We start from the raw sequence: 15,670 nt of genomic DNA on the forward strand, positions 1-15,670 counted from the left end.
GAGTCCGGGCAGACCCGCCCAGCCTGTCCAGGGCCCAAACTCGGACTTTGCGCAGAAGCCCCAGGGCAGCCGGCCACAGTTCACGCTGGGGACCCGGGCAGGACTCAGCAGCTTGAGTTGCAGCTTCCGCCCTCCCAGGAAGCCCTGCAACTTCTGATGCCTGGAATCGTCGATGGTCAGAAAAAGAGCCCACCCACACAAAGAGCTGGAGTTTTAAACTCTGAGGCCTCTGGGGAAAAACACCCAGCAGACTCTATCACATTACCTCCGGGCAAATAAAACAGTCTCCAAGGAACCGGTCCTCCCAGCCACCCCCGCTCGAGGGCACACACCAGCGCCACCCTGCCTGAGTCTCGGCCTCGGGAGTCCTACCAGTCCAGCCAGGACGCTGGTCGGTGTCCCGCCGGGGCCCCCAGCAGCTCCAGGGCCCCTCCCTTCTCAGGAGGGAAGGGTGGCCACACACCCCAAACGTGCTGCAGCCCGCTGCCCCCCACCGTCCATACAAAGGAGGGGGTTGGAGCCAGGCCAGGGCTCCCCACCCTCCCGCTGCCGCCACCTCTAAGGTTCAGCGGAGAGGACTCTGGATGGCATCCCGGGCGGGCCTTCCCCACCAAACCCGGGCGGATGGTCCAACAGCTGCACTCACCTCTCCCTCCTGCTCGAAACCCCCCGGGCAGGAAAAGGCACAGGCCAAGCCTCGCGCAAGGCCTTCTGACTCTGGCTGCAGCCCCCCTGCCAGCCCCGGGGCTGCCTGCTCCCCCAGCCTGCCTGGACCTCCGCTATGTCACCCCTCCCCACCTCTCTCTGCAGCTCAGAGCTTCTAAGCTCCCTGGAGCCCAGGACGAGCCGTCACCACCAAATCCAGGGGCTGCAGTCGGGCTGCTGTCTCAGCAGTAGCTCCAACCTGCTTGTCCACCTGTCTGCCCAGCTCCTCAGCAGTTTACATCTTGTCCCGTCAAAGGCAAGGGCTGCCAGAACCGTCCCGCCTCGCACCCCCTTGCCTTGTGGAAATGAGGGCCACAGGCCCAGCCTCCAGCAGGACCACATCCTCAAGTGTGTTCCCTGCACCCAGAGAAATCGGGGAGCAATCGGGCTCCGGAAAGCGGTGGTGGGGCACCCCCTCCCGCCGGCCACACAGAGTGTGCGCCGGGCCCTGTGGGCGCCCCTGGCTGGCTCTGTCCTCCCCAGAGGCTGTGGGTTGGGGAGCAATCCGTGCTCCTCTGAGAGGGTGGGGGGGAGGTGGAGAGACGTAGCCTCCAGCTCGGATCCCCGATCGCCCTCCACACAAGGGAGGGGTCCGTCACCCCTGACCCGCATCTGGGGTCCCGGGCTGACCAGATTTGTGATGCACAGCCCCCACCCAGGCCATACCCTCCAGCCCAGCTCAGCGACCACGGTCATCAGGGCGGCGCAGCAGGAGGCACTCGGCCGGACAATAGCCTGGGGCAGCCACAGACAGGCTCGGGCCCTCCAGACAGAGGAGCAGAGGGACTGTCCCCCGCCCCCAACAGCAAGTGCAGGTCCACAGCGGCCCCCTTCACTGGGAGAACAGTGGGCTGGGGTGCTGGAACACCCACCCCCTGCTGCCCTGCACCCCAAACTCTCCACCCAAGGGCCTGTGCATTCCCCCCGCCGAACCTCTCCCGGCCAGAGGCCAGCTCCCTGCAGCACTCACCCGGCCTCAGATGCCACCTCGGCCCTGGGATCCCCCCGCCCTCACTGCTGGGCCCCTGCATTCAGCCCTCATTGCTGACATCAGCCTGGGTGGGGGCTCAGGGCCCAGAGAGCCAAAGTGTCCGCTCAGCATATCCTCACTGGACACGTCTGTTCTCTTTTTTCCCGGCTGAGCAGCTCTGATGCCCTGTGATCAGGCCCTGAACCACCCCCGGGCGGCCCTGCACCAACTTTATGCGGGTGGGTGCCCGCTCGCAGGCCCAAGCCCCTGCCTCCGGCTGGAAGTGCAAGGTCCAGGCTGGGGGCTAAGCGCCGGCCACTTTGAGACTGCAGGCCGCTGTGGGCCTGAGAGAGGCCAGGGCAAGTGGGAGGGCCGGCTCTGGGGCCACAGCCCGGCCAGCAAACCCATGGCCCACGTACTTACAGAATCCACACCTGGTCCCGCCTTCAAAGATGAACCCGTTGGGCACGGCCCCGTAGCGTCGGAGGTCCGACAGCTTCCACTGCCCTGCCACGGCCGGGGGGACATCCCTGGCCACCACGAGGATGTCGTTGCAGAGGTGCAGGGTGGCAGGGCCGCTCTCCAGCTTGGTGCCCGGAGCCACGATCACGGGGAACCTGTGCACTGGGGCAGGGCAGGGGCAACAGGGTATTGCTGGGAGTAGACGGCAGCCAGGAAGCAGGAGCCCGGGTGTCAGCTCCCAAGGGCAGGGCCACCTGGCACCATGGCCCCACCAGTCCCGTCTTCAGGGGGCCAGCCCTTAGCGCCCCCACCTCCCACCCTAACAAGGCTGGACCGACCCCAGCAAGCTCTGGAAGAAGCACACAGGTCACAGCTGGTAAGTCTGAGGCCTCAGGCGCCTCCTCTGAAAAACCCCCACCCAGTGCAGCTGGAACAAGGAGGCCTAGGAGGCCCAGCCTCCAGCCTCTTCTGGAGAGTCCCAGCCCGGCTGCAGGGACACACAGGAAACTCCAGGCACTCCCTGCTCCAGTGAGAGGGTCTCCCTGGCGCTGAACATGACAACTAGCTCCCCGATACCTCCTCTCCGCCTTGGGCTCAGCCCTTTGCCCCTGAAGCCCCTCAGGAGGGCGGTGGTGAGCTCTTCTCTCCTCACAAGGTACCCCCTAGCCTCGGAAGGACCCTGGAAGAGGGGTGCATCCCAGAGCAGCCAAGCCCAGGAGCGGACAGCAGTCTCCCGGCCTGTGCCCACCGGCCCCGTGTCCCCCCCGAAGCCGAGGGGCCAGCCCCAGCCCTGACTCCTCCTCCCTCCCTGGGCCCACCCAAGCACCCGCAGTGGGCAGGAGCCCCTGGGTGAGGATCCTAACAGCCTGGCCCCAGGGGCCCAGGGGTCGGCGACCCATCACCGCATCCCGGTGATTTCTAAGGTACCAGGACAGGGCACCGGCTGCCGCTGCGCCAGGCCCCTGCCCACCCGACCCTAGCAGAAGAGGAGTCACACACGGACATGGCACCGGCTGCCTCTGCGCCAGGCCCCTGCCCACCCGACCCTAGCAGAAGAGGAATCACACACTGAGCCAGGCTGAACTGGCGGGAACCCCAATGGGAGAACTTTCTGGAAGAGGCTCTTCCCTCCTGTCCCCATGCCCCCTCACTGGGCCGTCCACATGTGTCCCCTGCCCTAGACGCCTGGTCTGGGGGCTCCCGGAGGAGGGATGCGTCGCTGACCCCCTAGCTGGGCTGGGCTGAGGTGAGCAAGGCCCCCTACTCAGGGTGCAAAACAGGGGCCGAGGTCATTGATATATTAACAATGATTTAAACAACAAAAATCAGTGCCAAAAGTCCATGGTGAGTGAAACAGCTTAAATAAAGCCCAGGTTAGCTGTGACACTGGGGCAGGTGTGGACGGGAAGGCTTAAAGACGACTCACAGACCAGCTTTGCTTTAGATTTTGACATTTCTGTTCATCGTGGGCTTCGAGCTTTCGTTTTTAACTCTTTAAATATTGTGTTAAAACATCATGGCTTTTGAGGTAACTCAGGGCTCTGGGATTAAAACGTACACACCGCTATATATAGGTTAGGTAAACAAGTCCTCCTGCACAAGCAGAAGCTAGACTCCGTGTCTCTAACCTGTAATGACAAGAACCCGAAAGAGAACACACACATGCCCACACATACACAGGTACAACCGAGTCACTCTGCCGTCCGCCTGAAGCTAACGCAACACTGAGCTCGCTGTGCTTCAACAAAAAATGCTGGGGGTCCTGATGACTCAGCTGGGGGCTGGCCCGCCTCTGCTTGACCAGCCGGGTGGGCAGCGGGGCTGGGCGGGGGCACTGGGTCTTCCCCTTCTCCCGAGAGTACCCCGTCCCGCACCAACCCTCCCCTTGTGGGGCTCAGGGGGGCTGCTCCTCCTCCCTGGGGCTCCAGGGTCAGGCAGCCACTCACTCAGGCTAAAGGCCCCAGTTCACATGGATGTGGCCAAGTTCGGGAACTCAAGAGGCATCTCCCCCGTGAACCCACCATCGCCCCAATCACGGATGATCAGAGGGCGCTCATCAGCCACTGGGAGTCATGACCTGGCCTCTGCAGCCCAGCGGTGAGACCCCCGGGGACCCCTGAGGGCAGGCAGAGGCCGTCCCCGGGCGCACTCACCCTCGCCCAGCGCATAGCGGATCCGGGCGTCCCAGGCGCACATGGCCTCACGGCTGTCAAAGCCCAGCATGACGGCCTGCGACAGGCAGACGATGGCCAGCGTGTGGGCCAGGCCCTCATAGGGCAGGCCAGGCTCCAGCCCGCAGATGTCCTCCAGCGTCAGGCTGCTACGCTCCCGAAGTCCCTTGGCGCGCTCCGACTTGTCCTTGTAGGCCAGCATCAGCAGGCAGTCTGCGGGGGGCGCGGGGGGCGGCAGTCAGTGCGGCCACCACCCCAAGTGCCCAGCATCAACCGCCCAACACCCCAGAGACCCAGGCTCCAGGCACGGCCGGCCCCTAGCAAGCCCCGGGCACCCTGAGCCTCCAGCCCCTCGTGTACAAAAGGTACCCCATCCCACACAGCCACGGGCCATGTGGGCAGAAATGGGCTCGGGACACTTCCAGGTAGGGACCCGCCTACCCGGCCCGGGCCCCCAGCCGGGGCCTGCACCCTGTCCCCGGCCCTGGGGGACACCGTTCGGAACGCAAACACGGGGCTGAGCCCCCTGCGTGGCCCTGGTGAGCCGCCCTGAGTCGGGGCCCCTGCGTCCCTCCTGAGTGCAGGCGCACCCCGCCCAGCCACCACCCGGCTTCTGCTGAGGGTGAGGGGTCCCGGGCCTGATGCGAACACCTAGACCCTAAAGTGCGAGGTGGCCCCGAGCTCAGCGAACAAGACCCCTCGTCGGTGCCGGAGAGGGCTGGGGGCGGGCACTGAAGGACCTCTCGGGATGAGCACTTCCCCGCCCCGCCCAACACTGGAAATGTCTCCCTGCAGACCCAAGGGACACCAGGACCCCAGAGCCTGACTCCACACTCAGCTCTGCCAACAGACGGAGAGCAGGGTGGTGCCTCCTGCCTGCCGCCGTCAGCCCCTGCCCCGGGAAGACCGAGGCGGACTGCGTGTCCTGGAGGCACACACCGCTGTGGTCAGGTGGGGACACAGCCACAGGCAGACTGGATACCAGCCTGCGGGGCAGGCTGGCTTCGACAAACTCCTATTTACAAATGTCCAAGGACTGTGAAGAAAGCTGATCACCGAAGAATCGATGATTTTGAACTGTGGTGTTGGAGAAGACTCTTGAGAGTCCCTTGGACTGCAAGGAGATCCAACCAGTCCATTCTAAAGAGGATCAGTCCTGGGTGTTCATTGGAAGGACTGATGCTAAAGCTGAAACTCCAATACTTTGGCCACCTCATGCAACGAGTTGACTCACTGGAAAAGACTCTGATGCTAGGAAAGGTTGGGGGTGGGAGGAGAAGGGGACAACAGAGAATGAGATGGCTGGATGGCATCACCGACTCGATGGACATGAGTTTGAGTGAAATCCGGGAGTTGGTGATGGACAGGGAGGCCTGGCGTGCTGTGATTCATGGGGTCGCAGAGAGTCGGACACGACTGAGCGACTGAAGTGAACTGAACTCAACTGAAGGCCTCTGATGGGGGCTTCGCTTCCTATTTGAGACCCTGTTCCTAGCGTTTGAAATGCTTATGTCAGAAAAAAAAAAAAAGCAAGGATGTTTTCATTCTCAGGGGAATACACAGAACCCCAGAGCCCACGGAAACCCACCGGCCCACCCCAGGGGAATACACAGAACCCCAGAGCCCACGGAAACCCACCTGCCACCCGAAGGTTCAGGTATGTTCTCTCCGGAGCACGGCTCCCTTGGAAATGCATGGCCCAGCCCAGAGAAAAATCAGTCACTCGGGAGGCATAAAGGGCACATGTTGTTATGGAAATGCCCCCCAAGTGTCAGCAGAGGCTCAAGAGGAAAAAGCCTGGGGAGACCGTAAGCACAGAGAGACTCTCAACAAAGAAGCATGTGGGCAAAGGGAGGCCACCCGGGTGTCCATGGATGGGAGCTGGGCGTGTGGACACCAGGGCGGCCACAGATGGGAGCCGGGCGTGTGGACACCAGGGCGGCCACAGATGGGAGCCGGGCGTGTGGACACCTGGGCGGCCATGGACAGGAGCCCAGCATGCAGGCACCAGAGTGTCCACAGACGGGCCCCAGCATGTGCACAGCCCTGCCACCCACACCAGGCTGCTTCCCAGACACGCCAACCACCTCCTGCTGCTCCCCCCCAACCAAGGCCGGCCTCTCCCGCTGGTGTCGCCGTGCGACTGGCTGTCCCCTGTCTCCCGTCTGCCCGCTCCTCACCCAGCAAGGTGAGCTCGCGAAGGCAGTCCTCTTCTGCTGTGACAGTCTGGTCACCCAGCACAGATGAGGGTGAGGCCCTTCTATCCCAGGAAAGACCGTTTGCTTCAGTCGTGGCCTGACCAGCAAAGGCAGGGCAAGACTGTCACCTCCTTTGTTTCTAGGAGTTCTGCTCCCTATGATGTAGCCAAGAGCAGGGTCCAGAAACTTTCCTTTGAGGAGTTAGACAGTAACTATATTCCACTGTGTGGGCCACGCAGTCTCTGTCACAGTTTTTTCTGTTCATTATTTATTTATCTGGCTGTGCCGGGTCTTAGCTGTAGCCCTGGGGATTTTTGATCTTCGCAGTGGCAGTCAGGATCTGCAGGATCTTTCATTGTGGCCTGTGGGAGCTAGTTCCCTGACCAGGGACCGAACCCGCACCTCCTGCTTTGGGAGTGTGGAGTCTTAGCCACTCGACCATCCAGGAAGTCCCTGTCACAGCCTCTTAACTGTGAAAGCAGCCAGAGACCACGCGTGTATGGCTATGTTCTGACAAAACTTCATCACAGAAGCAAGAGGCGGGGCGGATTTGGTTCAGGCCCCAGGTTTGCCGATTCGTGGTCTGGAGTCCAGCTTGCTACAAGGGCCCCTGGGTTGCCCCATGGCTCCCTGATTCCTCCCGCTGTCACGGAGGAAAGACGCCTGCCCTTGCAAGGCTGGTTTGGGGACCTGAGTGCCAGAGCCAACATCTGTCCCCGAGACCCTTTTCCCCCGGCCTGTCCAGTCTTCCTGGATCCTAGCTCTGTCTGAAATCAGCTCACAGCCTACTCCTTAACAGAGAGCTGAGAGTGGACTCACGCCCTCACCTGTCTGCGGCGGGGTAAATGGGGACCCCCTCAAAAAGATGTGTCCACGTCCTGACCCCCATAACTTGCAGACACGCCCTTGTTTGGAGAAAGGGTCTGTGCAGATGTGGCCAGGCTAGGGATCTCGATGGATTGTCCAAGGGGGCCCCAAATCTAGAGATGAGTGTCCTCGTAAGAGACGGGAGGGGAGACACGGACACAGGGGAGAGGCCACGAGAGGACAAGACGCGGAGCAGCATGTCCGGGAGCCCAGGAGCCTGGGCAGGCGGGAGAGCGCTCGCAGCGCCTTCGCAGAAGCACGCGGCCCTGCCGACGCCCTGCTTGCGGACTCCAGGCTCCAGACGGGAGAGAGAGCACACCTCTCTTGTTTCGAGCCCCTTGGTTTGCGACACTTTGTCACCGCAGCCTGGAAGCTGAGACACCAGGCTGGTCACCGGTCTCATTGTTCAGTAAGAACAGGGGGAGCGGGCACGGCTGTGTGCCGAGCCCCCACCTTCTGCCTGGTGGAAGCCGCCCGCAGTCACAGACGGTGACGATGGCGGCCGGAGGAGTCACCCGGTCCCCGCCGTGGTCTCCCGCGAGCTGGGGCAGGACGCGGCCCCGGGGAGGGGAGGCAAGTGTGGGGCCGGGAGGGGCCCCGCCCCCGCCCCCGCGCCCCCATCGCTCGGCCGGAAAGGGGTCCTATCTTTAAAACCCATCCTCTAGAGAGTGCTGCTTAGTGAAATGCTGTTGAAGGAACAGGCGCCAGGGAAACAGCAATTCTAGGGTCTGGGACCTGAGACGAAGCGGGTCTCAGAGCTGCTCTGCACCCGGGTGAGAGCACCCGAGCCTCCAGGGGGCAGCGGCCCGCTGGCCCGGGACACACCGCGTGGAGGACGCGGGGGCCCGCACCAGCTGCCCAGCCCGGCCGGGGCGCCCCCGCCACGAGCACCCAGGGCCGCACCCCTCACACGAGGCCCGCGAGTGAGGCTGGTCCCGCTGCGAGGTCTCCTGGTCACCTGCGAGGGAGCGTGACCGGCCTTCCCGCCCCGCACCCAGGGTGGTCGTGCTGAAGGGAGGCAGAGAGGGGCCGCCACCAAAGAGGGAAGATGAAACGAGGCGGTCCACGCACAGACACACACACCTGCTCGCTTGCACACACACACGCACACACTGTGCGTGGGCACCGAGGTGGGGACTGCCTGACCGGTCCAAGCCCCACGCCCGTGACCAGAGACCCCCCTCAGCTCATAGAGCCTCTACTTTCAAATGAGAGCTCCACAGAGTCGAGGCTTAACACAGCCTCAGCCGGGCACACAGAGGCCCTCAGCCACAGGCCAGCCAGCAGGGACCTCGGCCTGGAGCCGGACACCGTCCCATCACCACGAAATACCGGGAAGGTTCTGCCTGTGGACCATGCGTGCCCACCCTGCCCTCCTACACCCGCCTGTAGTGAGCCTGGCCAGGGGCAGGGGGCAGGTTCCTGGTGCAGAAAAGGCAAAGGCCCAGCGGCCCTGCTCACCGAAAGGGCCGCTGAAAGACCCCTGCTGGGGCCCCTCGGAGCCCACCCCACCTCCTTTTCCATCCCCCCGCCTAGCAGCCTCCCCCGCAGCACTAAGCCCTGTTCACGCTGCTCATGAGCAGCCCAGGGACCTGGGGACACGGCCCGGCTTCTGTGGAGCTGAAACCCAAGAGGGGAGATGGTCAGAACGTGGAAAAGGTGGACAAAGAAGCAAACCCTGAGGACGTGCTGTTCAGGGGCCCGGAGCGGGAACCTGACGACAGCAGCTGTTCATGGGGCCTCTCAGACAGGACACAGACTCACGAGGGAGGAAAGGCACCAGCCCGGCAGCACACAGGGATCAGCATTGTGCCAGAGGGAACAAACAGTGCAGAAGCCCAGAGGCCAGCATGGGGGTGGGGAAGAGCCATTCGAGACATAGGTGGGGTCCAGCCAGGTGGGCCTGCATAGGCCAGGCCGAGGCCTCATCCCAGTTCACGGGGGCCTGAGAGCTGTCATCAAACAGGGCCCAGGCTGGCTGCGTGTGGAGAATGAGCACAGGGCAACAGCAAAGCTGTCCCGGCCAGGGGAGCTGCTGGCCTATGCTGGGCAGAGGAAACGGGGCCCAGGCTCTGCGGTAACCACGGCGACAGTGGGCAGGGCCTTCCCCCTGCCAGAGGCCGGCCAGCTCACGGGACCCCTTGATGAGCAGAGGCAGGGCTAAGGGAAAGGAAAGGAGGATGATTCTGGATGGGGGCAGGGGGTGCCTGGGGAGAAGAGTGGGCGGCGAGGCGGGGTGGGGTTTCTGTCGCAGACACACGAGCCCAGGAGGCCTGAGGGACTCCAGGCGGCCTGCACACAGGCAGCTGGACACGGGCGCCTGAAGGTGTAAAAATAACCACGAGAGTCATGGGCACTCGGAGGCGTTTACAGCCCGGGGCTGAGCCTGGGAGGGCGGCCGGGAAGCCGTGGGCCTCCGGGCCGCGTGGGGGCGGGGGGCCGGCAGGGAGGACGGAACCGGCAGGGGAGACAAGGCGGACACCCACCCACGGGGACACGGCCAGAGCAGCGCTGTGGGGCTCAGTCCTTGCCAGTCACCGTGACCTTGGGCTGTGCCTTCCACAGAGCCACTGGGCAACAGCCCCAGGGGCCGCCCGAGGGCTGGGGCTGGGGGCTGCTGACCAGGCCCGCCTGCCGGGGCCCCAGGTTACCTGACCATGGGCCTCCTGACACACAGGCCCAGGCCTGCTGCTGATCCAATTTAGGGGGAGAGTGTGCCCACCGTGTGTGTGTGTGCAGGGTCCCATGAGGCTTCGTGGGGCTCCAGGGGGCTTCGTGGGGCTCCAGGGGGCTTCACGGGACTCCAGGGGGCTTCACGGGGCTCCAGGGGGCTTCGCGGGGCTCCAGGGGGCTTTGCGGGGCTCCAGGGGGCTTCGCGGGGCTCCAGGAGGCTTCATGGGGCTCCAGGGGGCTTCACAGGACTCCAGGGGGCTTCGTGGGGCTCCAGGGGCCTCCGTGGGGTGCACGGGGGCTTTTCAGGCTCAGCACACCAGCGGCAGCAGGAGCGGTCAGGGCCCTGGGCCACCGCAAACCCGCTGCCCACCGAGCCTCTGCAGCGACTGCCTTGTGAGCCCAGTGAGGACTCAGGCTCATCACGCAGTTGGTCAGAGCAGAAGCCAGACCTGACCCCGGGTGCTCTGACTCCTGGCTGGACCCAGGGGCTGCAGGAAGCCTGGCCCTCCGTGTCAAGGGTCCACGGAGACCAGAGGGCTGGTCTCCACCCTCAGCCCGTGCTTGGGGGCCGGCCCAACCCCAAGACTGAGATGGGACACCCATTCCCGGGGGACACAGCTGATCCCAGGCCAGAAGGTGGGACCAGAGCAGGGCCCTCCTGGGCGTCACCACCTGGGAGCCCCCACGTCTCGGAATGTGCCCGCCTCAGTGGGGCTTCCACTGCATGGGGTGGGGCAGAGGCTGGTAGGATGGAGGCTCAGGGGGCTTAGGCGGCATGTGCCCTGAGGACCCCAATCCTGGGCTTGTCCGCACGACCCAGGAGTTGCTGAGAGCGGCTGGGCTCCCAGCCTGTGTCCCCTGGCAGGCCCCAGCCCCAGCATCACCTGTGAGGCTGAGTCAGGGTCCCTGCCCTCCAGGAACTCAGCACCAGGAGGGATCATAGACGGCAGGGGGAGCATTGGACCAGCCCTCCCCAAGACAGGAGCGGCGTGGACTCCCTGCTGGCCGAAGGGCGGAGCACATGGGGCGGGGCGGGGGGCGGGGGGAATGTCAGGAGACCACACCCACTCAGCCAGGGCCAGGGCCCTTGGGTCACCAGGTCTCAGCCCCACTGCCTACAAGGCCCTGCCAGCTCCAGGACTCAGGGTCCCTCCTGCCGGCTTTCCTGGGCAGAATAACGCGGCCCTGGCAGCACACACGGGAGTCCCTGCAGCAGGGCCCTTGGAGCCGGTGCCCAGGGAGCTGCTCTGGCTGCTCGCAACCCTCTGCACGCCTCACCCCTGGGTGGGCCACCCTCCAGAGCTCACCATGGAAGAGACCCCCTCCCACCATCCTGAGCCTCGACCCATGGAGGCGCAGAGAGAGGCTGCCCAGGGTCAGCCGGGGTGGGCCACACCACCCTCCACTCATGGGGGCCTGGCCGGGGAAAGGACCTGGAGAGGAATCCTAGGGCCGGGACAGAGGTGGGGCCCCAGGGGCAGTTCTCACTGAAGCTTCAGTAAAGACCGGCCCCTCTTTCCGTATTAGCTCCTCTCTCTGTGATTGCTGCTGCTGCTAAGTCACTTCAGTCGTGTCCGACTCTGTGTGACCCCATAGACGGAAGCCCACCAGGCTCCCCCGTCCCTGGGATTCTCCAGGCAAGAACACTGGAGTGGGTTGCCATTGCCTTCTCTGCTCCCTGTGATTACCTAAACTTTATTACGAGCCTAAGTGGTCTTGGTTAAAACAAAGCTCGAACAGCAGAGAAGGGACCAAGTGGGGAGGGGCCCTCTGTGCCCCCCGCCTGCCCAGAGCCTCCAACACCTTCTACTGCTCCCCTTGGGCCCTTCTGGGAGGAAAACGATTTCTAAAAGCAAGAGCCCTGGGGTCTTCACGAAGAGCAGGCAGGGTGGTCCCTCCTCCTGTACCCAGGCTCCCCTCTGCTGCAGACGGGATCTGGGGAGTCTCAAGGATGAGACCCCCACATGCAAGGGCCTGGCCCCCACCCAGGTTCACCGAGGGAGCCGGTCTTCAGGATAAGGGGGACCAGGCAGCTGCACCCCTCACAGCCAGGCCCCCAGCGAGCCAGAGAGGGGCCGGCTCATCGGCTTAAGGGCCAGGGAGGAGAGACAGGCGAGGGGACAGATCCTCGGACCAGATGAGGGGCCACAGTGAGGGTCCCGAGACTCTGGGGACCAGGACTTGGGGCACTGGGCTCAGGACGGACAGCAACCCAGAGGGGCCACGTGGACCCTCCTCCAGGCCAGTCCTCTCCTGCCCAGTCCCCAGGCCAGGTCCTACCTGGGGCGCCTGACCCTCTTCTCCAGGGACGTCCCCTCCAGCCCCACCACCCTAGCACCCTCTCCTGAGGCCCGTGGCACACTCCCCTCCCGTGGGGCTGTGCGTGGGAAGACCCAGGAAAGGCTCAACGATCACAAGTCCACTTACAGACTCGAAGTCTGCAGTGGTGAGGAGCCGGTGCCAGAGGGCCCCGGTGCACAGGTGTGTCCACCCGCGCTGGCCAGGGCACAGCCCTCACCCAGCTTTCTAGGATACGGACACGACACCCACCACCAGGGCTGCACATCACCACCCGCCCCAGCAAGAGGGACAAGGCCTGCCCAGGGCTGCGCTCAGGTGGGTCACCTTCCCCAAAGGCCTGCACAGGCCCTGGCTCATCAGCCTCCCCGTAAGCAGCCCCTGCCCCGGGCCCCTGCCGGCCCCTGCCTTTTCCGTCAACACCGCCTGCACCCCACCTCGGCACCCACAGCCTGGCTGGTGCAGGGACCCCACTGCCTCCCAGCCCCTAGCCCCGCCAGGCCTCCCTGAGCTCCCCAGCACTACGCACAGGGCTGAGTCTGCGAGACCCGTGAGCTGAGTGAAGGGCAGGCGGGGCTCAGGCCCCCTTGGCGGGGACACTGAATTCCAGGCCTGACAAGAGTGAGGCCAAACGCAGGCCCTTGCCCCGCAACCATGCGGCTCCCAGAGCCAGCTTGGCCGACGGATGGAGGCAGGGAGCTTCCTGGGAATTGCCAGACACTCCTAGGCATGCCGGAAGACCGACAGGCTCGCACGTGTGAGGTAGCGTGCATGCACACCCCCAGCAGCCCACACAGACCCCCGGGGGCCTGGGCGGGCTCCAGGGCACCTGTCTTCGGGAACAGCTGCAGCCACCCGGCTCAGAGCCTCCAGGACGCCGCCGCTCGCCGAGGACCAAAGCTGGAGGTGCCCAGCTCCGCGTGCCCGCCGGCCTCCTCCCAGGGGGTGTGCTGGCCCTGGGGGGAGCTGGGACTGGGGGGCTCCCAGGACACATCCCCAGAGGAGGCCGCTTTCCCCTTTCTCTGTTCCCACCTGGTCAGTCGTGCCTCAGCTCCCCCTGGGCAAGGGGGGAGGGGACCGTCTGGAGTCAGCCCGCCAGGACACGCCGTCTGGTTGGGGTCAGTGACAGAGCTCAGTCCCCACTGGCCCGGGACTTTCCGGGATGCTCCCTGCGGCGCGATGGGGGAGGGACCAGAACAGGCTCCTGCCCTTTCAGCCCTTGGTCTCCATGCCCCCGCCCAACCCCACCAGGTCCCTCTGAGGTCCCGGTCAGCCCTCCTGCCGGGGGTCGGCCGAGGGATCTGGGGTCTGAGACGACGGCGGGGCTCCGGGCCCAGTCGGGGCGCCGGGAGGGTCCCCGCAGGCCGAGGCCGGCGCTCTCCGGTTACAGCCCTCGCCCCGGGGCGCCCGCCGCCGGCTATTTCGGGCGAGCTGGCCGGCGCTCCGGGCCTGCCGGGCGCACGCAGGAGGCCGCCGGCGGCCGATCGCCCCCGGCCCCGCGCCGGCGCCCCGCGCCCGCTCACCTGCCACCGGCGACGGCTTGCGCAGCACCAGCCACCTAGTCTTCCACTGCGGGGACAGAGGGGGCGTGAGCCGCCGCGCGCGCCCGCCCCGCCCCGCGCCCGCCGCGGCCCCGACCTTCTTGCCGTCCCGCAGCTTGACCTGGCCCTCCACCAGCGCCGCCTCGGTCATCTTCTGTCATGGTTCCCGCGCCCCGCCGCGCCGCGGGCCGCCCAGCCCAGGGTCACTTTCAAAATAGCTCCGCGAGCGCCGTGCGCCGGCGGCGGGCGGGCGGGGCGGCGCGCGGGCGGGGCCGGGGTGCCAGCCGCCGGTCCGGCCCCACCCGCGCCCCGCCGCGCGCCCGCGGCAACTGGGCCACCTGGGCCACCTGGGCGCCCCGCCTCCGGGACCCCGGGGCTCCGCCGCTGCTCACCCCAGCGGGGTGGGCGGGCGAGGGGGCCCCCCTTCCGAAAGCAAGCGAAACGACCACCGGAAGAGGCATCCGCCCCGGGTGGGTCCCGGTTTTCAAGTGTGCCTTCCTCTGAGCTGGCTTCACCCTCGGGCACCTGTCCCTCCCACCACCCCTGAGCTGTCACCGGACACCACGGACCACAGACCACTGCGGCTCTGGACAGGACATCGCCTCACTCCCCAACCCAGCTCTCCTGCCGGCTCCCTGTTCCCTGCCAACCCCTCAGACCACCCCTGCTCCATAGGCAGGAGGAGATGGGGTTCATTCCTGTCCCCTGGCAGCAAGGACCCCGGTGCGAACTGCTGCCAGGGGGTTAGTGGGGCCACAGTGCCCCAGTCTCTGAGTCTGGTCCCAGACCTGTACGCCCCGCCACTGGCTGCTAGGGTTGGGGAGGTCCGTCCCTCCAGGCTGCTCTGTGAGAGAGCCCCCATTGCAGCAGGGGAGCTCTCTGAGCCTCGGGTTTCCCATCCTTCCACCCACAGCCCCTGGTCAGCTGCCCAGGTTCTTTGGGAATCCAGGTGGGTCCACATCTCAGACGTCAGCCCCTGTTTCTGAGACGACCTGCAACACTCACGCCTTTAGAAGCGTCGATAAGACCCCGGGGCCAATGGCAAAGACGGGATGTCACTCTGAAAAGCAGAGAAGCAGTGCACCTTATCCAGGGTCCCACCCTGAGGAGGCTGAGGTTCTGGCTGGGAGGAGGGGGGAAGGCTCTGCGGTGTCCTGTTACCCTGAAACCACACGGGTGGGAACGCGGGTGCGTGTCGTCATCCCATCCAGGTCTTGCCTCTCACAGAGGAGGATCTAACACTCAGAACCGCAGGCACCTCCAGGACTGACTCCTGTTGGCTGAGCCCCGAGCAGGGCATGGGGGCAGTGGGGGTGGGGAGACCGCTGGGCTGGGGTCCCAGGTCAGCAACCACCATGCTGGGCACAGAGAGGGCCAAGTCCGTCCTCTCTGTGCACCCCCGTCCCTGTTGTTCCCAGGAATCTGAGAAGGCAGGGCCCTGTGGGGGCGATGAGCACAGTTCGAATGTCCCGGAAATGCGTGCCCAGGGTGCGATGCGAAGCAGGGTCACCCCAAGCCCAGGAGGCGCCTCGCTCTCCCCTCCTCCAAGGGCACTGCCTCTGCAGGGCAGCTGCCCGCTCATCCCAGGCCCCCCAGCCGCTGGCCCAGGACAGCCGGCAGGGAGCGGGCAGTGCTGGGGGGTTGTGGCCACCAGCACATCCGCCACGCCGGGCGCCTGGCACGTGCTCATCCCTGCGGGGTGGGGCAGTGCCCTGCCGCATTCCGCAGCACTGGCCACGACCCAGGCTCCTGCCACACCCGGCAGCTGCACCTGCTCCCGCACGG

At 65.4% G+C, this 15,670-nt stretch overlaps 1 protein-coding gene across 2 annotated transcripts in view; it reads right to left on the reverse strand.

The window, feature by feature from the left end:
• The window catches only part of DOK7 (docking protein 7), a 34,004-nt gene extending 19,885 nt beyond the window's left edge, over nucleotides 1-14,119 (reverse strand). The window contains exons 1-4 of one of the 2 annotated variants that reach the window (XM_088836574.1): nucleotides 13,983-14,119; nucleotides 13,868-13,913; nucleotides 4,291-4,521; nucleotides 2,099-2,299 (exon numbers count right to left, since the gene is read on the reverse strand). In XM_088836574.1, coding sequence (XP_088692700.1) covers nucleotides 2,099-2,299; nucleotides 4,291-4,521; nucleotides 13,868-13,913; nucleotides 13,983-14,036 — 532 coding nt within the window. In that variant the 5' untranslated portion in view covers nucleotides 14,037-14,119. The remainder of the gene's footprint in view (nucleotides 1-2,098; nucleotides 2,300-4,290; nucleotides 4,522-13,867; nucleotides 13,914-13,982) is intronic. The other variant, XM_088836573.1, reaches the window with a different exon arrangement.
• Nucleotides 14,120-15,670: the final 1,551 nt, after the last annotated feature.

The sequence above is a fragment of the Moschus berezovskii genome, chromosome 5 (assembly GCF_049115385.1).
Source record: "Moschus berezovskii isolate FMDL1 chromosome 5, NW_MosBer_1.0, whole genome shotgun sequence".
Lineage (NCBI taxonomy): Eukaryota > Metazoa > Chordata > Mammalia > Artiodactyla > Moschidae > Moschus > Moschus berezovskii.